The sequence below is a fragment of the Drepanopeziza brunnea genome (genome assembly GCF_022702325.1).
Source record: "Drepanopeziza brunnea f. sp. 'multigermtubi' strain 214-2 chromosome Unknown ctg2, whole genome shotgun sequence".
In the NCBI taxonomy this organism is placed as follows: domain Eukaryota; kingdom Fungi; phylum Ascomycota; class Leotiomycetes; order Helotiales; family Drepanopezizaceae; genus Drepanopeziza; species Drepanopeziza brunnea.
In genome coordinates, this window is record NW_027094065.1 from 3,066,140 (window position 1) to 3,093,381 (window position 27,242).

At 51.8% G+C, this 27,242-nt stretch overlaps 9 protein-coding genes across 9 annotated transcripts; 4 read left to right on the plus strand and 5 right to left on the minus strand.

Annotated features, from left to right (window-relative positions):
* Positions 1-608: 608 nt before the first annotated feature.
* L3040_001958 (uncharacterized protein) lies at positions 609-3,246 on the minus strand (the record flags this gene model as incomplete). Its single annotated transcript, XM_007289474.2, has 2 exons — positions 609-1,239; positions 1,292-3,246. The coding sequence occupies 2 exons, from the start codon at positions 3,244-3,246 to the stop codon at positions 609-611; spliced, it is 2,586 nt and encodes an 861-aa protein (XP_007289536.2).
* A 1,459-nt stretch (positions 3,247-4,705) lies between these two features.
* On the minus strand, positions 4,706-6,382 carry L3040_001959 (uncharacterized protein; the record flags this gene model as incomplete). The annotated part of the gene is made up of 2 exons (XM_007289473.1): positions 4,706-5,900; positions 6,054-6,382. The coding sequence occupies 2 exons, from the start codon at positions 6,380-6,382 to the stop codon at positions 4,706-4,708; spliced, it is 1,524 nt and encodes a 507-aa protein (XP_007289535.1).
* A 972-nt stretch (positions 6,383-7,354) lies between these two features.
* On the plus strand, positions 7,355-7,739 carry L3040_001960 (uncharacterized protein; the record flags this gene model as incomplete). Its single annotated transcript, XM_066156956.1, has 2 exons — positions 7,355-7,421; positions 7,558-7,739. 2 exons carry the CDS (start codon positions 7,355-7,357, stop codon positions 7,737-7,739), a joined length of 249 nt encoding a protein of 82 aa, XP_066012956.1.
* A 971-nt stretch (positions 7,740-8,710) lies between these two features.
* Positions 8,711-9,944, plus strand: L3040_001961 (uncharacterized protein; the record flags this gene model as incomplete). The annotated part of the gene is made up of 2 exons (XM_007289471.2): positions 8,711-8,898; positions 8,969-9,944. 2 exons carry the CDS (start codon positions 8,711-8,713, stop codon positions 9,942-9,944), a joined length of 1,164 nt encoding a protein of 387 aa, XP_007289533.2.
* A 2,843-nt stretch (positions 9,945-12,787) lies between these two features.
* Positions 12,788-16,260, minus strand: L3040_001962 (uncharacterized protein; the record flags this gene model as incomplete). Its single annotated transcript, XM_007289470.1, has 2 exons — positions 12,788-16,054; positions 16,105-16,260. The coding sequence occupies 2 exons, from the start codon at positions 16,258-16,260 to the stop codon at positions 12,788-12,790; spliced, it is 3,423 nt and encodes a 1,140-aa protein (XP_007289532.1).
* A 1,230-nt stretch (positions 16,261-17,490) lies between these two features.
* Positions 17,491-18,649, plus strand: L3040_001963 (uncharacterized protein; the record flags this gene model as incomplete). Its single annotated transcript, XM_007289469.1, has 4 exons — positions 17,491-17,568; positions 17,621-18,214; positions 18,289-18,451; positions 18,516-18,649. The coding sequence occupies 4 exons, from the start codon at positions 17,491-17,493 to the stop codon at positions 18,647-18,649; spliced, it is 969 nt and encodes a 322-aa protein (XP_007289531.1).
* Positions 18,650-19,299: 650 nt separating this feature from the next.
* L3040_001964 (uncharacterized protein) lies at positions 19,300-19,659 on the minus strand (the record flags this gene model as incomplete). The annotated part of the gene is made up of 2 exons (XM_066156957.1): positions 19,300-19,401; positions 19,456-19,659. The coding sequence occupies 2 exons, from the start codon at positions 19,657-19,659 to the stop codon at positions 19,300-19,302; spliced, it is 306 nt and encodes a 101-aa protein (XP_066012957.1).
* Positions 19,660-21,688: 2,029 nt separating this feature from the next.
* Positions 21,689-23,509, plus strand: L3040_001965 (uncharacterized protein; the record flags this gene model as incomplete). The annotated part of the gene is made up of 6 exons (XM_066156958.1): positions 21,689-21,883; positions 21,938-22,861; positions 22,916-23,008; positions 23,069-23,111; positions 23,170-23,281; positions 23,335-23,509. 6 exons carry the CDS (start codon positions 21,689-21,691, stop codon positions 23,507-23,509), a joined length of 1,542 nt encoding a protein of 513 aa, XP_066012958.1.
* Positions 23,510-23,624: 115 nt separating this feature from the next.
* On the minus strand, positions 23,625-26,265 carry L3040_001966 (uncharacterized protein; the record flags this gene model as incomplete). Its single annotated transcript, XM_007289467.2, has 4 exons — positions 23,625-23,694; positions 23,794-24,764; positions 24,818-25,271; positions 25,487-26,265. 4 exons carry the CDS (start codon positions 26,263-26,265, stop codon positions 23,625-23,627), a joined length of 2,274 nt encoding a protein of 757 aa, XP_007289529.2.
* Between the last annotated feature and the right edge of the window lie 977 nt (positions 26,266-27,242).

Sequence of the window (27,242 nt, forward strand, 5' to 3'; positions counted from 1 at the left end):
AGGACTGACTCACTCGCTTGAAGCGACCCGTGGACGGTAAACGAATATGAATACGAATACTACCTACTTAGTTAGTTAGTTACTGATTGTTTGTAGATGAAAAAATTATGTATATATATATATATATATATATATACGATTCGCAATGCTGTATGTACGTGTCTCCTTTTGGTTTGACTTATGAGGGAGTTGGGGAAGGGGGGAAGGGGGAGGGGAGGAGGGGGGAAGAAGGGGGGAAGAGAGGAAGGGAGGAGGAGAGGGGGGGAAGAGAGGAAGAGAGGAGAAAGAGGGGGAGGGAGGAAGGGAGGGAGGAAGGGAGGGAGGAAGGGAGGGAGAGAGGAAGAGAGGGAGAGAGAAGTTGTCATTACAAGAAATAAAAACACAATTTCAAGAACGACACATTTCGCAACATCTGTTTGAATGGCTGCTTCCTGCCATTTTCTGTTCTGTTCTGCCGGGACGGGTGCCGAGCCATCTATCAAACAAGATGCCCATGCACAACCACTTCCTGTCCGGTCCTGTCCCGTCTAGTAACCAGTCCGTCGCCCTATCTAGAGCCCCTGACCCAAACCTTTCCTATACCCCCCACGCAACCCAGGTCCACAACCCTAAACCAAGTCCCAAGCCGCAATGCCGCCAAATGGACCCATAGCCACCCTCCCCTTCTTCCGCAGATACTCCTCCCGACTCAACCCCCTCGCGTCCCTCCCCTCCACAGAATTAACCGAGAACACGCTAACCGTCTGCCCGGGCGCCCCCAACTCCCTCGCCTCGATATCAAGATACCACCAGAACTCCGTCCGCTCAAACGGCACGAACTCCGTCTTCCTCCCATCCAAGCCCTCCACCTTCAGGACCATCAGGTACGGCTTGCCCATCCCGTTCCTCTCGTCGTCCCAGTGCTCGCACATTTTGCTGAACTGGAAACGCACCGTCTCCTCCCCTGCCGCCCCGGATACCCTGATGTGCTTCTGCGGGGGCGAGAAGGAGTTCACGTCGAGAAAGTTCTTGGTTTCGGCGTCACCAAAAATCTGGAGCGGTTCCGCGCCGACCGGACCGATCATGTACTCGTCCCAGGTGGGGATGCGGCCCCCGGTGAGGAAGAAGTGAGAGGCGTCGGCGGGGAAGTGCTTGAGGCCGAAGTCGGCATTAGACATGGTGAATTGAGAAGGGGTGAAACATTTGTTGTAGTTGCTGCCGCTGACGTTTCCCGCGCCCCAGCATGGGTCGAGGAGTTTCCTATTGAGATCGTTAGCGAGGTGTCTGGTTTCGGCGAGGGGAGGGGACGTACCACTCTCCACCGTCGATACGAGCGGCGTTCCATGCATGTCCAGATGGGTCGGGGGGTGGTGGCCGCTCGCCGGGTTTAAGAGCTGTGTGGCCGAAGCCTTTACCATGTCCTGTGACCACGATGGCTTCCATACCGGCTTTCAGCGCAATGGCTGTAAACAGACCAGCGTAGCCTCCACAGACAGCCACGCCAGTCGTGATGGTATCTTTGGGCTCAACATGCTTAACGCGGTTGCCAAAGAATGCGCCGACATCATAAGCGATGTTATGGTGCAGCCACGTAAATATCGCTCTCGCCTTATCTGTAGCAGATGAGAAGGGAGTACAGAGCACATCTGCCAGATATCCAGTGAGATCATGGCTCCGAGGAAGTGATTCTCTTGGATACTGCGCCGCGACTGTGTCCGGCCCCGAGAAGTCTCTGCATTTCAGACAGCCCGATTTTACAGGGGAGGTAGGTCGCGCCCAAACAGCCTTGACCTCCCTCGCGGATGGCTTCGAGCTCATGTTGATGGGTGGCGGTACACCACCATTCGGCTTCATTCTCAGCCCGTCTTCGACCTTCATCCCCGTCCGCTCTTCCAAGAATTGCGTAAACGATTCAACTTTCCACGGCTGCGGGTAATCGGGCCAAGAGAACTTCTCTGGGGGACCACCGCTTCCGTCGAAGAAGACAATGGCAGGATACCTATTCCCGCCATACTTGTGCATCAAAACACCACTCTCGGCCCCATTGATCTTGGCGATAATCAATTTATCAGACGCAAACGCCCAGTCCTCTCCGACTTTGGTATAGGTCGGCTCCAGCCTGACGCAATCCGAGCACCGCGGTCCATAGAAATCTACCAGGGCATACTTGCCCTCAATGGCGCTATGGAAGTTATCCTTGTTAAGTTCCACCACCGCAGGCCCTGGTCTCGAAACCGGCAATCTTGGTGCCGGAGTCTCGATATTCGGAGTTTCCTTCTGCTTATTTCTAAAACCCATCTGTAAAATGGACTTCGTAGCCGCGCTAGGAGGGGGTAATCGTCTCACAGGCTGCGGTTGCGGCGTCTCGCCGACAGCACAATCCCCACTTCCATTCGTAGGCCTCTCAGGTATTTTCGGTGGTCCACTCGATCTCGGCGGCAGCCTAGGCGCTGCATCTTCCGCCTTGGGCAGTATCTCTCTCACAGGAAGACTAGGCGCCGACCTTGCCGTGGCATTCTGTGGCCTGATAGGCACCACAGGCGCAGATCTGACTTTCACCAGGGGCACCTTCTCAAACCTCGACACATCTGTCTGTCTCCTCGTCGCCTCGGCCTCTTTGTCCGTCAATCTCCGTTCTGAAATTTCTCTCTTCGCAACCCTGTCTGTTTCCTCCCGTTCCCGCTTCGTAGGTGGCAGAGGAGGGAGTTTGGCTTCGCCCAGCATAGGCGGGAGTTTCCTCCCCTCGCCAGACCTGACGGCGGCAGCACCCGACCTGAGACTCATGCCTGACACCACCGAGCTGTGGGACATAGTTGACTCATTGGAGCCCCTCCGCACCATCTGCGTCGTGGGCACTACCTGCGTAGATACCTTGCGAGGAGGCAGCGCTGGGCTCGGCTGCGATGCTTTGCGGATAGGCAGAGGAGGCGGTGCATTGCGGGCTGGGAGAGGAGGAGAATCCGCTGTTGATTGAGCAGTTATCTGGTCGCGGTCGACGGGTGGGGGTGGGAGGAGGGCTTGGCCTCTTGCTCCGAGGGGCTGATTGCTGGGTCTTTGGGAGACGGAGGAGCCCACGCTTGCGAGAGGTGGGTTGTTGACCGAGTGTCTGCTTGGTAGAGGAGGTCGGTCGGTGGGGGGAGAGGGAGCGGGCGGTCGTTTAGTGACAGGAGCGGCGGATGGGCCTATGGGTTTGCCATTGCTTTGCTGGTTGAGGGCTGCGATGCGGGCTTGGAGGGAGGTGAACTGCGGTTCTGCTGTTTCGGCCATATTATTATCTGTCGGTATGATTTTGATGTTGCTTGCAACTTGTTCGCAGGTTCTCGAATCGAGGAGTGGGAATAACGACGGTTGGTAGGGATCGTTTGCTGGAGATCCAAGCCGCGTAACTCACTCGGTCAGGCAATCCACGAGGGCCGGGCTCTCAATAACAATAACGAGATGTCCGATCAATGTTTATAGTGGGCATTGGCGATGGTCCAAGATCGCGGGAATAGAACAGTTCATCACATAATCCAATGACCGAGGAGCAGCTGAATTGGATGCCACGTAAAAATGTTGGAGTGCCAGGGCAGCAGTGGCCGTGGGTTAAGGCTGTGGGGCTGGCATGCTGCTCCGCCCGCCTCTGCAGGAACATTTAGGCTCGCCAAGCTTTGACTTGGCATCCGTCTGGGGAAATCCTCTCTCAACTCCCGCTAATTGCGAATTACGAGACGCCAATTTCATCAATTGATCAACTTATCAATTTTTTTTTTATACGAAGTACACGCAGCCGCATCACAGACGACAAATCCCAATCCCTTATATCATCCCAACTCACATTACCCTCCTACCTATACCACCTCATATCGCATGCCATATCGCACCTCACTCCCTCCCCACCTACCAACCAAAACCCCTCCATCCTAACCCCAACCTCGGGATTTCAAGTCTTGACTTCACCTCAAGAACGAATATCCAAATAAATAATATCTCACCACAACACCTGCAGAACAAAAACAAGAGGCATCGTTCCCACTTCGCCTTCCATCAGCAACGAAACACACACAGTAAAGTCCGAGTGGGGACCGATATTAAACGGGCTTTAGCGAGGCTGCGGCAGGTCTAGTGGTGTAATCCTCTCAAACTCAAAACGTGCGGCAGTCAAGCCGGAAGGAAAGATTTCAGGATAGGAAGCCAGAAGTCTTGTCACATTATCAGTCCCATCGCTAGGTTTAAACCCCCTCCCTAACTATCATAACCTCATTCTATCTAACAAGAAGAAGAAAAAAGGGGGGAAAAAAAGAAGAAAATAGAAGAAAATAGAAGAAGAAAGAAGAAGAAGAAAAGAATAAGAGAAAAAGAAGAGAAAAGATACAGCGCCCATTGCTGTGCGGTGGTATATAACAGGACAAAGACGCAACGTAAAATCGCAAAGCCCCCTATCCTTTGCCCCCCTCGCCCCCGCCGCCCAAAATAAATCAACGGTGAATTCCCGCTCATAGAGTTACCCGTCCCTCATCACAGCACGTATGGGGATCGCTGGCTATACGTAATACCCCCAAAACGCCTCCCGCCCCGGCACATGCCTAAATCGTTTCCCGTAGTTCCTTAGGTCCCTACCAAAAGCACAAAAGAATTACACGCAACTCGTCATGGATAGTCGTCCTCTTCGCTTTCCTTCCTTCCTTCCTTCCTTCCTTCTTTCCATCCCTCGAGCTGCAAAGCCGTCCTTCTTCCCAGGCTGGAATCACCTCAGCAGCCCCCCCACATCCTGTAGCTCATGGCTGGCGAGACTCCTTGACATGTTAGCCGGCCGCAGACTCGGGCTCGGCTCCTGTAGAATAGTCTGCAATTCATAGCCCCGCCCAGAGGGCCTCTCCCTCTCGCGTCTCGGCCCAAGGAGGCCCCCAATGTCCTGGAGCAGTGCCGTGTTGCCCCTCCGCGGCGGCGGCGTGGGACTGAGCCCGTGCTCATGACTCCACGACACTGACAGCGGCCCGAGCATGGAGCTCTCGCCATCCGTATCTGTTGTCCGTGTCGAGCTCCCCCTCCTGAGATTATCCTTATCGAGGAGCCCACCAACGTCAAAGAACGAGACTTTCCGCGGCGAGGAGAAAGACGACATGTCGGTCGGAGAGTGCGCCTCGTGCGCTTTGGTCATCTCCATCTCGTCGCTCGTGTCGCTTCTCTCGCCGGGGAACTGCCAGTCCTGTCCCACCAGTCTGTGCGCTTTCACCGGCACGTTCCCCGCAACGGCCATCGGCGCTGGGCGAGCGGTCGGCGGCGTCTCTCGCAGCTTGGGATCTACGCTGATCCCGAGATCTCGCACTAGATCCTCGTCGCTGCCCCAATGCCGGCTGAACGGTGCTCGGCGAGAAGTCGTGCGCTCAATACTATCGGTCATGCTGCCAAACTTCCACCGCTGCTTCTTCACTCCTCGATCTCGGACGAAAGAGCCTAATATCAAGGCGTTCGCTACGGCCGTGGAGAATAGGATCTCCACCGAGGCCAGCAGAGAGCGATACTGCTGACTGCCGTCCCGCGCCAGAACGTGTGGCAGCCTGTAGCACACAGTCCCAGCCGGCACCAAAGAGCCGGCGAACAGCAAGACCAGCTGAATCTTCCTCTTCGTACTCATTTTCGAGGCGACGATGATCGGGATCGGGAACACCACCAACAGCAGATCGGTGAGGATGTCGCAGATGCCCATGGTGAGCAGCTGGGCGAATCCCTGTCGGCATCTCGGGCCCGGATCCGGCGAGACCTGCCAGTAATGTGAGAAGTGCGGACGGCATTCGGCGAGGTCGGCGATGATGGTCGCGACGAAGGTCGCGATGAGGAAGTAGCGGATGGCTTTGAGCATGCGCTCGTGGCTGGAGGTCCAGATGTTGATGGTGAGGCGCTTGAAGAACTCCGTGATGGTGAGCTTGAGCATCCAGATCCTGTGGTGGGGGGGAGGTTTCATCAGCCAGCCATCCATGTGAAACCCACTGTCTCATAATTGGCCCCGTGGCAACAACGGAAGCGAAGCTCGGTTCCATTCCTTGTCGCCGAAGCAGATACATTCACACAAAAAAGAAGGAGGATATTCTTACGTGGCAGCATACAACACCCGGCTCACCAAGACCAACTTACTTCCCAGCGCCCGATCCGATATCTGGGCCGCGGACAGGCCATCCACCACGACGTTGTTGGTGCCATACAGCAGGATCACATGGACCACGGCCATCCTCGCGAACAGCGGGATCATGCACGCGAACGCTAGCCAGTCCTCCTTGAACAGCTTCTCCGTGCGTACGTATCGCCCGCAGACCCGGAACAGGATGATGACCGCTGCGAAGATGGTGCACCACCAGCACACGAGCAACGTCGCCTTGTTGTCGCGGAAGGCGCGCGCCGGCGGCGGGGGGCCGTAGATCGACATGATTTTCGCCCTTCTCCTTCTCGGGCTTGCCCGCTCTGCTCTGCTCTGCTCTGCGGTGCGGTGCGGTACTGTGCTGTGCTGTGCTGTTCTGTGCGCTCGCGGAGAGTTGAATGGGGTGGGCCACGCCCGTCCGCGAGGGACGAGCGGGGGGGATGTTCGTCGAAGGGGAGCTTGCTATGCCTGGCCGTGCGATGGGAGGTTGTGGTCGTGGTCAGGAGTCTCTGTCAATAACTGCGCATCCCGTCTGGATGCGAGCGGGCGTCGGTTGCGAATTGTGCGGCGCATGGGCCGGTGGTGCATCAGCATTCGCGGGACTCGAAATGTCGTGCCGCGGCTGGTGATGGGCGTCCCCGCACGGTGGTTGCCGGTACGTAATCGGTAATCCAGCGTTGGGACAGTAGGGCTGTATGGCTGTATGGGCTGTATGGGCTGTATTGGAGAGGTGTATGGTTCTGTCGATATAGAGTTGTACCGGTATGCGGGTATGCAAGTATGCAGGTATATAGAGGATGGAGGATGGGATGGGATGGGTGGGTGGAAAGGGGGGGGAGGGGGGAGAGGGCAGAGGGGAGAGGGGAGAGGGAGAATGGGAGGGAGAGATAGCAAGAGAAAATCTCTGCGTGGTGTGATGGTGTGTCGGCGGAAAATAGCTCCAGTAGGATATTGGAGAAGCGAGTACCGGTTACAGCAGAAGGACCCGTGATCGGACCCGGGGCAGAAGGGACAAGACTTTGGTGTCGCTGAATATAGAAGTGACGGACTTCTCGAAGAAGCTGGTGGTAATACGGGAGTGGAAGCTCAGTATCAGCATCCAAGTATCCGTCGCAGCATCAGTGCAGTGGAGTGGAGTGGAGTGGAGTTGGAGAGCCGACTGTGCAGAGGAGGATGCCGATCAGAGCATCTGTTCAGTAGGTACTGTAATGAGCACCGCGCTCCTTCAGCCTTGGGAGGGGGCTGGCCACCACGGTCAACATGGTCAACATGGCCAACAGCGTCAACAACGTCAGCCACCCGCAACCCAACCCAGGCGCCTGCATAGGTCGGTACCGGTATTGGTGGTTGACCATCTCTGATGCCGGTCTTTTTTTCTTCTTTCCTATTTTCCTTTTATTTTTTATTTTTTTTGTTTTTTGTTTTTTGTTTTTTGTTTTTATTTTTCTCTTGACGCGACATAGACTTTGGACAGACCGCCGATACTGGATCCGACATAGCGGCGGACACCAAAATGGTGGTGGTGGTGCACACTCATCATCTCACCATCGGCGTCACCGAAAATGTGGGTGTGAGTGGATGTGAGTGGATGGGGAGTGGATGGGAGTGGATGCGAGTGGATGTGGATCATGAGGATTCGGGTTAGATTGGGCCGGCCCTTGTGGCTGGGAGTTGGGGCTGGAGCTGCGGCTGGTGCTGGGGCTGAGGCTGGAGCTGCGGCTGGGGCTGGGGCTGGGACTGGGACTGCCACACGTGACTCGGGCGACACGGGATCTGCGAGATGAGCAAAAAATCTGCAGTCCTTGGAGGCGGGAATGCGGATCGCTCCACTTGACCACCCACCGCACCACTCGATCGCGGTGCAGATCAGATCAGATCAGATCAGATCAGATCAGATCAGAAATCCAGTCCGTCGGCTACGCCGACAATCATATTCGACATCATGCAAGAGCCGGCCGACCATTTGACGTCCGTCTTAGCCGCCTCAGCCGCCTCAGCCGCCTCAGCCGCCTCAGCCGCCGCAGCGGTTCATGTACGTAGTACGTAGGATGTACCGGTAGGATGTAGTACGCAGTATTTAGTTATAGCTTAGTTGTAGGTACCGGTACCGGGAGCTTGTTGCTTCCTGGACATCTGGGCCTCGGACCTCTCTCTTCCCCGGATAACGGAACGCAGGCAAGACGAAGACGACATGGAGACGAGAGACCACCTGCCGACCAGCTGCAAAGGCCAAAGATTCCTGTGGTACAGCAAGTCCAGGAACCCTCCTCGAGAAAAAATGATAATACTTTTATTGTAGACGAAGACTCCCTCGGGGAAAATGGTTGTCGATGTCCATGCGCTGCACTACCGGTACACTCACTGTACGGACTGAGCCCTCCACGCCAAAGATTCGATCAGCTCAGCTCAGCTCCGCTCAGCTCCGCTCCGCTCGATCCATCTCATCGTGCGTACCGAATCGCAGATAACGCACCGTATACCACGCGTCGAAACAACCCGAGCCCGTTTCGTTTCAGCTTCAATCTCGTTCTCGGGACACCTTGTCTATAAAACCAACCAACCCTGAGTCTTCCTCATGCCTGGCAGCTACGTGCGAAAGGACAGGAAGACCACGAGATGACAGATTTCCACCCATCCCCAGCCCCGAATTCGGGTCTGAAGATCCCGCTCCTCGACTACCTCCAGCTCGCTCTCCTGCCGGTCTCCCTGACCTGGTCTCTCGTCCAAGTCACGTTTCGCCGCACCAAGAACATTGGACAGAACGAGATCCCCTTCCTGAAAGACTATCTCCTCACCATCGCACGGTATGATGATGCTCCACCACCCTCCTTCACACCTACCGGTCAAGAACCGACGAGGATAACACCAGTGCAGCGCCATCCCCATCCCCTTCTCCGTCTCCCGCATACTCTACACGCCCAAGCCTACGCTCGAGTCCCCTCGCTTCCGGGCACACGCCAGCAGCATCTACCAGCCCGTCACCCACAGCCGCGTCGCCGGCTACTGGCTGTGTCGCGGCGCCCCCGGGCACGCGATCGAGGCTCGGGAGAGTGACATCGTGCTCTACTACCTCCACGGCGGGGCCTACACGACGGGCTCGCCCGCGAGCCTCCTCCCTGCCGTCCTGCGCATCGCCGAGCTGGCCGCCCAGCGCGGTATCACCCTGTCCTGCTTCGCGCTGCAGTACTCGTACGCCCCGGAGCAGGTGTGGCCGACGCAGCTCCACCAGGCCGTGGCCGGCTACCGGTACCTGCTCCAGCAGCAGGAGATCCCCGCCGCGAGGGTCGCGGTCCTGGGCGAGTCGGCCGGGGGTCACCTGGCGCTGAGCATGCTCGTGCAGATGGGCGCGGAGGGCCTGGCGCCACCGGGTCGAGGCCTGTTCCTGTGTAGTCCGTGGGTGGACCTGGCGTGCACCCGCGGCTCCTACGTGAGGAATCGGTACCGGGATTTCCTCAGCCGGGCGAGCCTCCGGGTGTGCGGGAGGCAGCTCTTTCCGGATCGGGACGTGAGCGGCGACGGCGCCGCGGGGGGTCCGGTCGTCGATTTCTCGGCCCCGGACCTGCCGGGTGGTGGTGTTTCGTGGAAGGGGATCCTGCCGAGCCGGGTGTGGGTGTCGGTGGGCGGTGACGAGGTGTTCCTGGATGAGATTGTGGCTCTGAAGCAGAGTCTGGAGAGCGCGGGTGTCGTGGTGGAGATGGAGGTCGAACCGGGAGAGGTCCACGTCTGGCAGGGGGTCAAGGATGTGTTCGACGTGGGGAAGTATCTGAAGATGACGGGTGACGTCCCGGAGGACCTGCTCCCGGGCGCGAGAAATATCGCGAATGCGGTCCTCGCCGAGGTTCGAGGTTAGGGTCCCAGGGAGACGGGGAATTTCACACGCGGGAAATGTATGGCCAGTCACGAGTCACCAATCGCCAGAGTCAGGAGTATCTGATTAAGCGCAGATACGGGAGACTAGATGAGGAACGAGATATATAGTATATAGTATATAGTATATAGTATATGGTATATGGTATATAGTATATAGTATATAGTTTTTTGTTTAAAGAAAAAAATAGACCCTCCTTGATATTGTATTGATTGCGAGCTTTTCTCATCTCTCGTCTCTCGTCTCTCGTCTCTCGTTTCTCGTTTTATCAGAAAAAGAAGACGAAGGAAGCAAAATCGTAAAGTGGAAAAAAAAGGAGGTCAACCCGCCACTACTTTATTCGCCTCCACATCACATCTTCCATCACGGATCGTAAGAGCGCTTTTAAAAAAAAAAGAAGAAGGGGGCTTTTCTTCGATGAATGTCGCATCTTTCTAGCGATCTGTAGATTTCTAGCTAGGTATCTGTAGATATGAAGCAAGGGGTTGGTTTCGGTGGGGTGGGGTGTGTGTGTGGTGATGTGGTGTTGTGTGGGGTGTGTGTTGTGGTGGTGTGGTGTGTACTAGATGTGGTAATACAGATAGGTAGATAGATAGGTGGGTGAGTGATACGGTAGTTAGATGCTGAGGTTCAAATGCAGAATGAGAGAGGGAGGGAGGGAGAGAGGGAGAGAGGGAGGGGAAGGAAGCCAATCTCAACGTGTCTCTTCTTTTCAGTACTGATTTTCATTTCAGTATCTAATTGTCTAATTATTTAATTATCTAATTATCTAGTTCTCGGTAAGAAAGAAAGAAAGAAGGAAAGAGAGAAAGAGAGAGAGTCCTTCTCTGCATACTTTATTTTATTTTCTGCTTTTTTTGCTTTTATTTTCTGCTTTTGCTTTTGCTGGTTTAGCGAGCGAGATGCTTACTTTTGCTTTTTGGGGATGTTGATGTAGATATATAGATATAGATAGATAGATAGATATAGATAGATATAGACAGATATAAGGTAGATAGATATAAATAAACACATCCCTTTCCCCTTTCCCCTTCCCCTTTCCCCTTCCTCATCACCACACACACACACATACACACACACACACACATATTTTCCTTTCCTTTCCTTTCCTACCAACCCTCTTACGTAGTTCCCCTTTCCCCTTTCCCCTGTCCCATGGTCGATTTGAAAAAACAAAAAAAAAAAGGGAAAAGGGAGAAAAAAGAGGACGGGTATTTTGGGGGGGTAGGTATATTTAGACGGCAAGCTTGCAATCCTGAGATCCATTTCTAGAAAGAGAGAGACAGAGAGAGACAGAGAGAGAGAGAGAGAGAGAGATGTATAACCAAAATCTTACATAAAAAAAATATGTCAAAGAAACGAACGGAAAAATATATATATATATTTAGACGGCAATCTTGCAATCCTGAGATCCATTTCTAAAAAAAGAGAGAGAGAGAGATGTACGTATAACCAAAATCTTACATAAAAAAATATGTAAAAGAAACGGAAATATATATATATATATATATATTTATTTATTTATTTAGACGGCAATCTTGCAATCCTGAGATCCATTTCTAAAGAGAGAGAGAGAGAGAGAGAGAGAGATATGTATAACCAAAATCTTACATAAAAAAAATATGTAAAAGAAATGGAAAAAAAAATGTATATATATTTAGACGGCAATCTTGCAATCCTGAGATTCGTTTCTAAAAAGAGTGATAAAGAAAGAGAGATATATATATACATAATAATAAAAACACGTAATAAAAAAACACGTAATAAAAAAAACACGTAATAAAAAAACACGTAATAAAAAAATTTTCTAACCGAAAATCCAATCAATCTCCTTCCTTGTCTTCCCCCTCCCTCCCACTTCCCAACCCACCCACCAAAGAATTAAACATATATGTATATACACCTATCTATATATATATATCCAAATCGAAACCCGAAAAGTGTATAAATTTAAACCCTCATATTTTTTTTTCTATAAAAGAAAGGCAGTCAAGACACCCCCCTCCCCTCCTCCCCTCTTCCCCCCTATATATAAAAAAAAAAAAAAAGAGGGAAAAAAAAGAAAAAAAAAATTGGGGCACTTAAATATATACATATATATTTTAGCACACATAACTAGGTACCCAAAGTCAAATAAAAACCCGAACCGTTATTCATTTACTTAACCTCCCTTCCTCCCTTCCTCGCTTGCTTGCTTGCTTGCTTTACCCTGAGAGACCAATTAATACAGATACCTACAGTAAGTAAGGGGAGGGAAGCGGAGCGGGGCGGGAGGGTATGGCATGCTAACACGATACACTTATGATACTCACTCACAACACTGACTTACAATACTGACTTACAACACTTCTCCAAAAAAAAATCCTATATATATGTAATTTACAATAAACTTATTTTTTAAACAACCCCCCCCCCCCCCCCCCCCCAAGATTAATCCCAAGAACGGTTAGTTAGTTACTCAGAGAAGAAAAGGAAAAAAGTAGAGTACAAAAGTACAAGCAAGGATTCTCGTCGGCCGGTTGGACTAGGTGCGCAGCAGAGCGGTGTACGTACGTACGTACATACATTCAGGTATCAGATCGTGTCATAACAGGGCGAGCTCTTGATCCGTGGCAGTTGTGGTTGTCGTTGGGGGGTTAGGTGGGGAGGTAGGTAGGTAGGTAGAGGTAGGTAGGTAGGTAGGTATAGGTAGGTAGGTAGGTAGTAAGCCAGAGAGGCCTTGAAAGAGAAACAAAAAACCCCCCCCCAAAAAAACAGGAACCACAGAAATACACACACAAACCATGCTCATTCAATTCAGCATCTGCACCATCCATCTACATAGCCTACATAGCAGCCAACTCCATCCTCACACCCTCTAGATCCCCCTTCTGCGCCCGCCCCCAATCCACGCCCTTCAATCCCAGCAGGCCTCTCCGAACCCAGAGCTCGTCCGCAACGACGCTCCTCACACTCGGATACCGATGCACCAACATGCCCACCATCTTCGCCGCTGCTTTCGCGCCCACCCCTGCGGCGGCTCCCATCTCTACCAGGCCCCCGTAAAGCCGAACGCACACCTCAATCTTGCGGATGTTAGTGCTCTGGTAATGCGCTTTCTGGACCCAGAGAAAGAAATCCTTCCAGTCGACCGAGGACTGTTGCATGACCCCCATATCGAACAGGAATCTCATGACTTCGAGCGCAGAGACGAGGATCCGGTCGTTCGAAGACTGTACGTTGCTTTTGATGATTGCGAGGAGAGTCTGCCCCGTCAAATCACAGTTTGAGGGGGAGGCTTCGCAGAAATCGAGGAGCGCGGAGCGAGACGCCTGCACGAGTTTTTCGGCGCCGGCGTCAGCAGATATTACGTAGCCCGAGAGGAAGGTTTCGGACCAAGTTGAGGCGTGTGGAGATGAGCTATACCACGGGAGGCATTGGATATCGAGTAAGATGCGGAAGTAGGGGGTGGATGAAGGGTCGAGCGTTTGCACTGTGGAAAGCTCGTTATCATTGAGCAGTAAGCAGCGTTGGCCTTCTCTTCGGACTCTGTCTAATTTCTCCGCTGCTGTCCGTAGTACCCGACCGCAAAGTCTGGTTCTAATCTCTGATTCATGGTCAGGGGCTGTTGTAGAAGCCCAAACAGAACGCACAACTTTGGCGGCTTCGATGCGAACTTTGGAGCCGACGTCGCCTTGGGCATTGGTCGTGAAATCGTCCAGGCCCTCTTCGATGAGGCGGAAAACAGAGTCTAATTTGGTACGGATGATAGGGCTAGGTGCTAGACATCTGAGGATCGTAACACGAGTGTCTATATCTGGATCTTGGGTCCAGATTTCTTGGATCGTGCTGAGGATGGCTTGTTGGTGTCTTGGTGTAACGGGAAAGACCTTGAAGATGGCGTGTAGGTATGCGCCATTCTTGGAGGCATGTCGGCCTTTAGAGAAGGTCTTAGACTTGTAGATATACTGCTTGATTAGCGCATCCATTTCGTCCTTGCTGACCAGTGTCATCAGCTCCGCGACTGCGTCTGAGACAATGTTGACTATTGGGCCATCGAGAGTCATAAATTTCTCGACGGCGGACATCTGACCGGCGATGAGATGTGGGATGGCCTGATTCTCAGCTTCAAGCAAGCCTTTGGTGGCCAAGAAGAGTTGGCAGGTTGCCTCCGCGATCAGTTCTTGATTTCTCACTGCCGCCCAGCCTTCATTGACGTATTTGAGAATTCCCGCGGTGATTTCTAAGATCATGGGAATCGTCTCATCTGCCCCATGGCTCGCAGAAAGATTCATATCTTCCGTGAAAAGTTTCATGATGGACGCGAGGCAGAGAACCAAACCATGCCGCTCATCACTGTCACGAACACCGAGAGTCACCATTCGCCCAGCAATGAGACTCAGCGTTTTCCGGTACCCCTCCCATGGATTCCGACTTCTCAACCGCTTGGCCCAAACCATTTTCCCTACCGCTGAGGCAGCAATTCGCCTAGCAGCAGCGTCCGTATCTTTCAGGCCGCGCCAACTCAAAAGTCCGTCTAGAAGCCCGTCGTAGTAGCCCTCCGAGAGAGCCGCTGCCTGGATTGCAACCTCCTCAACAGCTCTCGAGCGAAGCGCGATGGCATGGTAGTCGACGACTTGCACGACCGTGATTCCTTGGAGAATTGTATCCGGATTGCGTCCAATCAGCTCTTGTAGAGCGGCTGAAGAACCTCGGCGGACATTACCTGCAGGGTCAAGTGACCCTGAGATGATAAGGTCGGTGGCCAAAGTTTGCAACGCGGACAGGCTTTTCACCGACCCATCTAGGGAGTCCAGATTAATGGCTTGCAGCTCGGCTGTGGAATATCTCCTCGCCACTGCCCAGATGCCGAAGTTCGCTGCATCCCGAACATTCGTACCCGTGGAAGTGGCCGAAGTAGTGGAACGCTTTTCAAATGATAAAGCCAAGCGGAGAGCATTTAAGACAGGAGGCAGTCTCGCCGACGGAATGGAGCGGCGATACAGCAAATGCGAAAATGTCAAAACAAGACCATGCCATTGGAACGGTTTGACATCAGACAGGTCCGGGAGCCCTCTCTTGGTTCTGTACGTACCATGGAATGTGTCAAGAACGACATCTACCACCTGAGATGCCATATCAGAATCCAGCCTTAGGGTGATGATGCTGAGCGCTTTGCTGGCAGCAAGCCTGACAGGGGTAGCCGAGTCCTCGAGAGAGTCCAACAGGTCGCCTATGAGGGTCTGAACCCGATCCAGGTCTGTCAGCTGCGGATTAGAAAGTTCAAGCACGGCGATTGCCCGAAAGATCTTGATGATGATCTTGCGGGATACTGCGGACTTTTTGATAGCGTCTAAAATTGCAGTAGGCATGTCATCTTGATCTCTGGTGATGTCAAAAATGGCTGGGACATACGAAACCATATCAGGAGTTCCAGCCGAGGATACAAGCAAACCAGCAACGAACGATAGAACACCGATATAATAGTAAGGCGAGGTTTGGAGAGTTGATGCGGGATTGAGGCAAGAGAGAGCCCATTCAACTAAGGCCCGGAGAACGCCCACTTGTTGCATATCCGGTCGCATGGCTACGCGTACTAGCAGAGTTTTGGCAGCGTCTCTCTCTTTGCCAGATGATGAAAGATAGTTGACAGCAAGGAAAATAACCCGTGTCGTTACCGCTGGAACATTTGGCGGACATATAAGCCCAGGTATATTCAGTTTCACGATGTCCTCGGTCCCTCGTGAGGAGATGCTTGCAAGGTCGAATGGGGCAAGAAGTAATTGGGACAGCCAGAGCAACGCTATGTACCGTTCTTCCCAACACCAACTGCCAGGAGCTTCATCCTGGCTCCCCTCCTCGAGCGCAGAGAGGAGCAGTTCGAGATGCCTTGTCTCTGTACTCAGGAATTGCACGATCACTTTCTCTCCTCGAATCTTGCAGAAAGTGTATAGCAGCTTGCATATAGCCTTGGAAAGGGGTATCAGAAGATGCGTGTGGGATGGATTCTTGGGAGGAGTCTGCAGGTATTCGATGAACGCTCTGGCCAGGAGTGGTACAAATGCCTTCAGATGGGGATCGAGAAGTTGGGGGAGCTCTTGGAAAGGCTCGAGCTGGCATATTATTAGCAGAAGATAGGCCAGCGACTTCGTGCAGCGCATACGAGGTTCACCAGCCTGTCCGTATCCGCAAGACGAACATTGCGCCTGATATGCCCATACTTCCTGAGGAATGGTTCTAGCGATTGTCCCAAGTCTGCAAGGAGAGTCGGGGCCGAACGCTCCAGCTGGACATCCTGCTCGATTTCCGGGGCGTCCATAACAGTCGTGGTAAGCAGATGTTGAATAGAAGAAGTCCAGGCGTCGGCGAGGTATTATGAAGATCCCGGGCTGGCATGATGGCATCAACATTGGCCGGCATCGGCATCGGCAAAACGAAGATCCGGGCCACCCAAACATGCACTACTGCCTGCCTACCGGTACTACGATCTGACATGATGATTTTTCTGATTTTTCTTTAGTACAACGGCACTTGAGCGAGAGCGGGGGAGCTTCTCGCCTACTGGCTGGAAAATAATGCATCTCTAATTCATGTATTTAATTTCTATATATGCATGGATATCAATCGGCGGACTGTCGCAATGGCTCAATGGCCAAGTCCTTGAGTCCATCAACATATGCTCAACGATCGACATCTGTAAGACAGTCCGCCGATTGATACCCGCTTCCCCTTGGTTAGGGGAAAGAGAGCTGGGGCCAGCCTCCATATCAGTGGCTGGCCCCGAGGCCAAGGGGAAGCTGGTGTTAATCCGCCAGAGCCCGACTGAACATATTGCGCCCTCTCGGAAAACCTATCAAATTAGGTTTGTATTCTGGAACCTCGGGACGCAAGTCTCGGGTTTCCAGTTGAGTTTTGCCTTTTTTTTTTTCTTTTTTCAATCTTTCTTCTTTTTCTTGAAGAGGGGCTGGAGTGTGAGCTTCAGTATCGTGGACCGCCGCGTGATGATGAAAGTATCAAGACTATATATAAAAAGAGATCTTTTGATATTAGATAACGGCCTGGTTAATTTTCAACTAATGGCTCTGATCCGGAAATCTTCGTAATTCAGGTTTGTTTACATTTGGTCAAGTCTCTCCATTCTTACGGTATGGCTTTCACAAATAACAGTTGTAGTTGTAATTGTAATTATAGTCGTCAATCGACCGCCACCACGGCTAATCTTGCCCCTTATGGAAGCTGTCAAAAGCTTAAGATGCTTATGCTTACTTGGATGCGGTGTGCAACAAAACCGCCATGCTCGATTGAAACACCGACACGCTTGATCATAATTTGGCCTCGGCGACGCTGAGCGGAGGTCGTCCCACGCGGTGATTTTAATCCAAGAGAAGTCTGAATAATCTCCTGGTGGGCCTGACTCGGAGTGCTATGAGTCCTTGACCAAGATAGGAAAGGCTGGAACAATCGATGCCCGGTGGGTACGGAGTGAGAGCATCTCCCTCTCTCTTGAGCACAGAACAGCACCTAGTCAGTGTAGTAGTCAACGACCAACATGGGCAACAAATTCAGCCAGATATTCCCGCCCGCGGCGAAGTTTACCGAAAGGAGTCTTCCCGACCAATCCAACAAAGTAGGTACTCCTCCTCCTCCTCTCTCAATCGAATACCCGTTGACAACACCAGGTCTTCATCGTCACCGGCTCCTCCACCGGCGTCGGCAAAGAACTCGCCCAGATCCTCTACTCCCACAATGCCAAAGTCTACATCGCCGCGCGCTCCCAAGACAGAGCCTCCCAAGCTATCGAGTCCATCAAAGCCCTCTACCCGAACTCCAAAGGCTCTCTAATATACCTCCATCTCGACCTCGACGATCTCTCCACGATTAAAGCATCGGCGGATGCGTTTCTAGCAAAGGAGAAGAGGCTGGATGTTCTGTGGAACAATGCCGGCGTGATGGTGCCCCCGCAAGGCAGCAAGACGGTCCAGGGATACGAGAAGCAGCTGGGGACGAACTGCGTCGGACCATTCCTCTTCACCAAACTCCTTCTACCTTTGTTGAAAGCGAGCGCACGATTGAATCCACCAGAGACGACGAGGGTGGTCTGGGTGTCGAGTTCAGCCGCCGAGATCTCGCCAAAGGGGGGTGTGGACATGGGGAATCTGGATTATAAAGTCGATAAGGGAGCGTGGCACAAGTACAGCGTCAGCAAAGCAGGCAACCTGCTGCACGCGCAGGAGTTCGCCACGAGATATGGCAGCGACGGGATCATCAGCGTGGTATATATTCATTGATTGGCGCTGCTGCTGATGTATGTGGCTTGGGCGGAGCTGTGTGCTGATTTTAGTGGCAGGCTCTCAACCCCGGGAACTTGAGCAGTGACCTGCAGCGGAACCTCCCGGGCTGGCAGAATGCTATCCTGCAGAAGTTCCTGTATGCACCTATCAATGGAGCCTACACGGAGCTCTTTGCCGGCGTCTCGCCGGACGTCAATATGGATCATAATGGCGGCTGGAGTAGGTCCTACTTACCTACTTATCTCTCTGATGTACCCAGACCCCGGCGGCTAATTATATGCAGTCATCCCGTTCGGACGCTTTGGGCCACTTAGAGCAGATCTAGAGAAGAGTGGCAAGTCTAAGAAAGATGGTGGCTCGGGCATTGCAGAGAATTTTTGGGAATGGACCGAGGAGCAAATTAAGCCCTATCTGTAATATTGTAGTGTACCATTTTCTTCTTCTCCTTCTTCTCCTTCTTCTTCCTCTCCTTCTTCCTCTCCTTCTTCCTCTCCTTCTTCTTCTTCCTGTCTATAATTACCGGCCTGTTACACTGCATCCGTTCTATTGCGAAGTGAAGTTGTCTTTCATATATGGTGTTGCTAGCACCCCATTTATTCTCAATTCTTCGATGCTGCAAACGGACACCAGCTTCGAGGGAGATCCACGACAACTCGTTTCAAATATCTCAGTCGAGCCTCGAAGCTGGCATCCTACTATCTAAATCGAAGGGGGAACACTGCGGCTGCAAGGACACTTGATGACGGTCCACATTTCAAAATCCTGGATGATGAAAACTCACGCCGCATCATAAAACAATTCGGTTTTCAGCATGTGAACGTTGCTGATACCGATAGCAAGCGGTACTTGAAGAAAGAAGCGGAAAACATATCCCTTTGTGGTTTCCATCTTCAGTCAAGGTCTTAATCAGGTCTTTGAACAGCCAGATCAGCATACATTTCCACTCCATCACTTATTGGCCGCACAGAATCCAAGAACCACCTCCCTTGGTCTGGTGCAGCCAGGACATACTTTCTCTTCGACCAAATAGCGGTGGCTCTGGGCTTCTCGAAAAGCTGAAGTTGAGGTCAAAAGCTGAAGTTGAGGTCTTGGGGCGTCAGAGACTCTGGTAATGGAATGTTGTGAAATTCTGGATCTCTGACGGGTGATAGCTCTGCATGGAGCTGATGCTGCTCTTTACATTAGACCATACTTTGGTTGACGCTGGATGGATAAAGACGAACCTGCCATATAGCCAGCCTTTTGAAGCTAGGAAAATGGGATCGCATATTCGGGTGGTCGTTGATAGCATCCAAGACAAAATTTGCTTGATACGATAGCTCGACCCCCTTCATCGGCTTCCCATCTTCTTCTTCCTTTCCCAAGAACCACTCAAAATCGATTCCCACTTCAATCTGAATGTGCGATACGGCTTCTCGCCACCCCATCGTCCAGCACAGAAGCTGGCTCAAACGTTTTGACGACTAAATAGCAACGCCAGAGCGCAAATACACAGCCTGCCGGACCACGGCGGCGTACAAGGACCAGCATTTCCATTCAGGCTGACTGTTCTGACCAGAGATCGGAGTTGAGGATTTTGCTCGACCGTCCTGTAGAAGTCCCATGCGTTGAATATTCGAGTAAGTTTCTGATGGCATCCCGGATGAGGCAACTCTCCGACTTTGGTCAGTGGAAAGGTGTAGCCGCGGTATCCAGGGACCCAGAAGTAAACCGACTAGTATAGCTGGGAGGTTGCAACTCGGTGGAAGACGCGGGATGTGGAGATAGTGCCAGGAGGCTTGGCAGATCAACACCTTCGACGACTTGCTGGAGGCACTCCTCTGGAGATCATTGCGAGTCGCCATGCTGAGAATTTGCGGATGCTGTGATGTTTGAAGAACAGGAAATCCTGTTTGTGGTTGTATACGGTACACAAGCTAGCGGGGTTGCCAACTGACCCATTTGTCACGTGGAGATCAAGTAAGGCTCACATTGAACCACTTGCCCGCCGATCGCATACAAACTGTTTAACATGGGATCAATGTTCTATTCCATAATAAATCACCGCAAGAAGTTCCTTGAGATGTGGTCCTGGGAGCATTCGGTATCCGATTACTTATTCATCTTTCGCTTACCTTCCTTCGCTTATGGCAACACGTGGTCGCGTCGCGTAGGGGAGTCCGCTCGCATTGATAGATATACCTTATGGACTATTGATTGCTCTAGGCTCTTAGGGTGACGCGTAAGGATCTAAATATATCAAGAGATTCCTGATATCATTGCATTTATTCCACTTCCTTACATGAGAGCACGTGTTAAAAATACGCATCTTAACTAGCGCGTGTCGCCACCTGACTTTGCGTCGTGCCGAGGGCGAAATTCTCTTCCGTACATGTCTCTCGCTCAACTGTGTCTTGCTCTGAAATGCGTAAATCGTAATGCATTTTGATAGGCCTTGGGATTCTCTTTGCGTGTTTCTACTGTTTTTGCCAGCGTTCTCGCTCTTGGGTTGTATTGAGGGCTGGCTGGTCGAAGTCGAAGTCGCTTCGTCCCTAGACCAAATCAGCATATCTTTTGTCATTATTCAAAAAATCAACAGGTCAATTTGTTTCCGCTATGTCCGCAATTCTGAGTTTGCAATTCTTCTGAGTGATCATTTAGTACCTCTGTAAGCGCGGCGACGATGTATCTTTTTAGTCGTTTCTAGCAAGATATAGAAGTGGGCCCGATAGAGATTATACCAAAGGAACTTGAAAGTCACGAGTATCTTATGTCTAGTCGGCCGAGATCCAGTTAGAATCTTTTCCTCCTGAAGAGGGATTGCTGATCTCCTCTTTCTCCCTCGTTCCTTGTGTATCTGAAGCTTAATAGTCCTGTTCCTCTATCATTGGTTTATCGTATATCTTATCTTTGAAAGCGAGGTTCGGGCCCGGTTATGGATCCGCTCACCATGCCTAGTCACATACCGTATAAAACGGATAATCTTTGTTTCTTAACTGATCAGTGCGTTGACTGCGAAAAAGCCGAATGGCCTAAATAAATTGGAGTCTGGAAAAGAAAAAAAGTAAGAGAAGTATGGAAAAGGCTGGTGGGCAGCCCTCGATCTCCGAAATCGCCCCTGGTAAGCTTCCACCTTCAAAGGAATCTAGATCAATGGTACGGTATCCGTCGTCCGCGTGGTGGCCCACTCTACCTATTTTAGGTGTGACGTACGAAGGCGTCACTTCGGAGAACCCGTAGATTCAAGCAATTAGGCCGCTGGCTTAGTGCACATCTAAGTATCCATTACCCCAAGAATCAAAGCCCAAAAATCAAAGCTTCTTTCCGATAAAACTCTTGGTCAGGCATCGCAACTGTCGAGAACAAGAGCTGCTCATCGGACCCGCCATCCAGCATGGGAATATCAATCATTTGATAGATATAGGGAGATTAAGATATCGGTCTAAACGTCAAATATTGCCAGTATCGACGAACACAATGTTTGGCATGTTCCAACGACCAACTGCTGCTGTTGCGGCAGTAAGAGCGGAGATGGACGCCGACAGGAAAATCGGTAACAATTCCCAAGACAGGGAAACATCCGTTCAGATCGTGGACTCTCAGGAAGAGAACAATCTCCAAAGAGCTTTGGGTCAACGCCATATCCAGATGATCGCTCTGGCAGGCGCAATTGTAAGTTCTCCTCGTCGGACCACGTAATAATAAGAACATATCTCACCTAAGTAGGGTACTGGACTTTTTCTCAGTCTTGGAGGCGCTCTCCAGACAGGAGGTCCACTAGGGGCATTGATCGGATACGCTTTCGTGGGCCTCGTCGTCTGTGCAGTCCAATTCGCCCTCGGAGAAACATCAGCTCTGTTCCCGGTCACTGGGTCGTTTGTTAGACATGCCGAGTTGATCGTAGACCCAGCTCTTGGTTTCGCTGTTGGATGGAATGTTGTTTACGGAACCTACCTCAGCGTCCCATCTGAGATATCTGCAGCCCTCGTCCTCATTCAGTTTTGGACGGACAAGTACCCGGCGCTCTGGATCACTCTCTTCATCATCGTGACGTTCATCGTCGGCATTGTCTTCGTTGGCGTCTACGGCGAAGTCGAATTCTGTTTCGCACTTCTCAAGATTCTCCTTGTGATCGGGATTATCATAATGGGCCTCGTGATCGATCTCGGCGGAGTACCTGGTCAAGAAAGGCTCGGGTTTAGATATTGGAAAAATCCTGGACCCTTCGTGGCCTATATCGCGAAGGGCCATTGGGGCCAATTCCTTGGATTCTGGAAAGTCATGACCAACGCCGTCTATTCCTTCGCCGGTGTGGAAAGTGTATCTGTCGCAGCAGCCGAAACGAAGAGTCCCCGACAGAATATTCCTAAGGCCTGTAAGAAAGTGTTCGCCAGGGTTGCGATATTCTATCTTCTCTCGGTATTGATTGTCGGCATGCTGGTACCAAGCAATGACGATACGCTTAACAACGATGCTGGAAATGCATCGACTAGTCCATTTGTCACGGCTGCTACCCGGGCTGGAATCCAAGTCGTTCCATCGATCATCAATGCCGTTGTTCTCACGTCTGCTTGGTCGGCGTCGAATCAATCTCTGCTTACAGGAACCCGAATCCTTTACGGACTGGCACTCAAGAAGCACGCGCCTCAGGTATTCCTGCGAACTACATCTTGGGGGATTCCGTGGGTATGTGTTTTGTTGCAGACAACCATCTCTACACTAGCTTTTATGAGTCTTTCCAACGGGGCTTTGACCGTCTTCTATTGGTTCCTCAACCTTACAGCTGCAGGTACCTTGGTAAGTTGGAGCGTTATTCTGGTCAACCACATTCGACTTCACCAAGCTCTAAAGGTGCAGGGCATCGCTCGAGAAGAGCTCCCTTGGTCGCATTGGTGGACACGTAAGCCTTCCAACCACCCATACTAAGGTAGAATCTTACGTCTGCTGACATTTTTCAGCATATACCTCATGGGTTGCTCTTGTCTCGAGCATTCTTTTCCTGCTCACAGGTGGCTTTACGGTCTTCGTCAAGGGTCGATGGAATACAGCGACGTTTATATCCTCGTATCTGTAAGTTGCCGACACCCTTTACGTTCCGCGATCACCGTTATAACACAATCTAGCGATATTCCAATTGTAATTTTTGCTTATTTCGGCTGGAAATTCTTCAAGGGGACTAAGATCCTGAGCTTGGAGTCTATTCCTATCCGCCAAGCACTCGATGAGATGAATGACAGCCCGGAAGAGCCCATGCTGCCAACCACTGGATGGAAGCGGTTGAATATATTTTGGGGATGATTAGAGGAGGACAGGTAAGGAAAAACATTGCACTAAGCTTTAGCGCGCGTATTCTATACCAAGGTTGAATAAGTTACATATCACACGATGGCTGTACACCTCAAAATCCCATTATCTAATCGCTCAAACGTCCTGGTCCGACCCAACTAGGCCATTCCGGCTCTGCACAAGGATTCTCCATCGTCCTAGAAGCACACGGGGTAGTCAGCAATCGCCAATCCAAACAGGGAGAAGGATAGCAGGAGGACAGGACAGGACAGGACATTCTTTCCCCCGTCACTTACCACTTCCGTATCCTCGACAACTTCCAGCCCGACTGCGACACAATCCTATCCTCGCGATCCGGCTTCACGTACTTCCCAAGCCGGAACGACTCTCCCAGTGTACACACTTTCTCGTAGTACACGTACTGGAAGCATCGGTCGTAGGCCTCGCACGCCTTTTCGCAGTTCTCGAAGGACAGGTGTGCTTCTTTCTCGACGTCGGGGCGATCGTCGGTTATTTCTCTGCGCTTGGCATGCGATACCTTGCCGGGTGCGGGCGCAGGTGCTGGCTTTTGGGATACTTCCCTGGTCTCAAGCTTGAGGTCGGGTTTCTTCTCTTCTTCTTTTGTGTCTGGTTCTGTTTCTTCTTTCTTTTCGTCTTCCTTATCGTCTTTGTATTCGTCTTTCTCGCCATCTTTACTTTCGTCTTTCTTTTCGTCTTTCTCGCCTTCCTTCTTATCGTCCTTCTTATCGTCCTTCTTATCGTCTATCACATCCACATCCGAAGTCCTATCATCTTTGCCCCCCTTCTCCGAGCCTAGGGTTTCGCCGTCTTCGGCGGGCTGCTTGACATCCTTGCTGTCTTTGCTTGGATCAGTGTCTCCACCCTCTCTTTCTCTCTCAGCCGCATCTTCTTCCAAAGCCTTTTGCTTTTTCTCTGTCTCCTTTGACGCAGCAGTGCTAGCCGCAATCTCTCCATCAAGCAATTCATTCTTGGACTCCTCCATCTTCCTCCGCGCCTCATCTAACTTCTTCGCTTCCTCGAGCTTCTTTTCCTCCCAAAGCTTCTTATCCTCCTCATTCTTCCTCGCTTCATCAATTTTTCTATCCTCCTCGTCGAACTTCCTCTGCAGCTCCAAGATCTTTGCCTCAATTTCCTCCGTCTGCTTTTCCGAGAAGGTTTTCCCTTGAGACATATTGTCCCAATTATCTCTCGTCTCGACGAAAAGCGGTTCTACAAAATGAAAGTAGAGATCCGCGAAGGTCGTACCCTATAAAAGCGTCAGATCTTCCTACTCCATCACACAAGTCTGCGGCCTCTCACATTCGAATTGATATCCAAGATCTCCCTCTTCCTCTCGTACCTCCAGATCGCACTAATCTCATGCGGCAAAACATGATGCATCGTCACGACTGGTGCACACCAGAGCTGATTGGGTCCAAAAGACATGGTAGCGGGCTTATCCCCATTCGTCAACGGGTGAGCCCCAGAAACATTGATTCCCTTCTCCTTCAAGGCTACCGCAAGCGCCAAGTCCCCACAGCAAACATCCTTCATCTTCTTGTCCCACTTTGCGGCTAGCTCCTGCGGTTGGTCCGACCCCAGCAGCTTGTTCATTGCCGCGTTAGATAAGACGTAGCCACTTCCGCCATGTCCAAACGCCGTTCCTTCGATGTATACAGGGGCACCCAAATACATCGGTTTCGTAGAATCCAACCTCCCCAGCCATTCGGCGAGGTTACTCCACACGACATACGAATCGGTCTCGATGAATACGCTAGAGAATAACTCATGACTCAGCATTGCCATTCCGAAAAATAAAATGGAGAGAGGTGACTTTTTGCACATGGTCCACGAAGCTGCAATGGAGTTTCACGCCCAGGGGCACGACCGGGAAGCCTCCGAGGTAAATCTCGACAGGGAAAGAACACACACACACAAAACAAAAAAGAAAAAAAAAGGAAGAAAAAAAAAAGCTTAGAGGACACATACTACCATTTCGCATTGGGTCGCATTTCAAAGGTCTCCTCGACCATGTGCAAGAACTTGTACTTATCCAGCCGCCAGCCGGCCCTCCCGTCGCCTTTACTCCTCTCCTCCTTCAGCTCCTCGATATCCTGGCCGGTGCGCTGGTAGCGGCGGATGTCGCGGTAGATCTGGAAGTCGGCGTCCGACTCCTTGAGCGTCTGGTCGACGTTGCGCAGGGCGTCGTGGATGAGGAAGGGGCCGATGGAGCCCTGCAGGTCGGAGAAGAAGAGGATGTCAGCCGGGTCGAGGTAGCGCAGCGTGGTGCCGACCTGGATGGACAGGTGGGAGACCTCCTGCGCGCCCGTCTTGAAGATGATGACGATGCCCCGGCCGCGCAGCCGCGCCACCGTCTCCTGCTCGGCCGTCGGCTCCTTGGCCGCGACGGTGCCGCCCTTGGAGGAGGGGATGTGAATGGGCGGGACCTCGACGACGGGGAGGCGCGTGGCGGCTTCGACCACGACGCGCGGACACGTCGCCGTCTCGGTGGCTGTCGCCGTGGCGGTGATGTACTGGGTCTCGGTCCGCGTCGTGATGATGGATTCGACGACCACGTCGCACTCGGGCGCGAGATCGGCCGCGAAGGATTGAAGCCTATGCACCGTCTGGCTGCTGTTCCAATGCAGCGCCAGCGACGCTGCGTCGATTTGCGGAAACCGGTTGCTCGCCCGGAACCAGTACCCGAGAAAGAGAAACATGAAGATGAGGGCAGCGGTGTTCGCCGATATCCGGCGGAGGGGAGACATGATGCTGATAACCCTACTGTCCTGCGGCGGAAGCCTTCTGTCACGGCTGGGCCGAGCGAATCTGGGATGAGCGAGAACGATTCTTCTGTCTATGTAACGAAACCTAGATGGGAAGGAAAGGAAAAGAAGATGGATAGGTGCTGTTTTTTTCCCGCGACGACAGAGACGATAACAAAGACGACGACGAAGACAACACCGTTTTCCGAGATGTGGCTCGATCGTTTTATTGGGGAGGGGGATGAGACCTGACATTTTTTTTGACTGCCTGCCGCAAATATTCGATTCTACGACGCAAGGGAGTCCGATGTCCAGATAACCTAAGCGAGCCCAGAAGCAAAGCCAGCGAAAAGGGACACACCCACACACGTGACGAGCATGTATCTTGTTTTTGCTTAAGCGACGATCTATCATCTATGTCCTTATTCCCCTTGCCGGGAGCCAGTTCTTTCTCTCGCCCTGGAAAGCATTCTATCCCGTGCTTTACTTTATCTGAACTGATCCGTCGCAGAGCTTCCGCCGAAAATTCTTCTGCCGGCGAAAAAAGCAGCTCCCATGGTTGTTGTTTGTATGTATGCAAGTTGGATGCTTGGTTCGTGGCCTAGCGGGCCCCTTTCTCGCACGCAGGAGAAATGCCAGGTTGCGAGGCTGCCGTGGGAGAGCGAGCGCCTCTCGATAATTTTTCCATCGCCGGATCTCAGGAAGATGGAAATACCTATATGTGCTCTCTCTCTCTCTCTCTCTCTCTCTCTCTTCTTTTCCCTGGGGGGGGGGGGTTTTTTTTTTTTTTTTTTTTTTTTTTTTTTTTTTTTTTTTTCGGGGTATGGCGGCACATACCTACGTAACAAAGGCAGGGAGGGGATAACACGAAAACTAACGCACAGACGTTCGTGACGTTCGTAGATTAGCGAGGTTAAGGTTAAGGTAAAGTGAGGTAATGTGCTGTCGAGATGTGCGATACGTGATAGAGGATGGTCAAG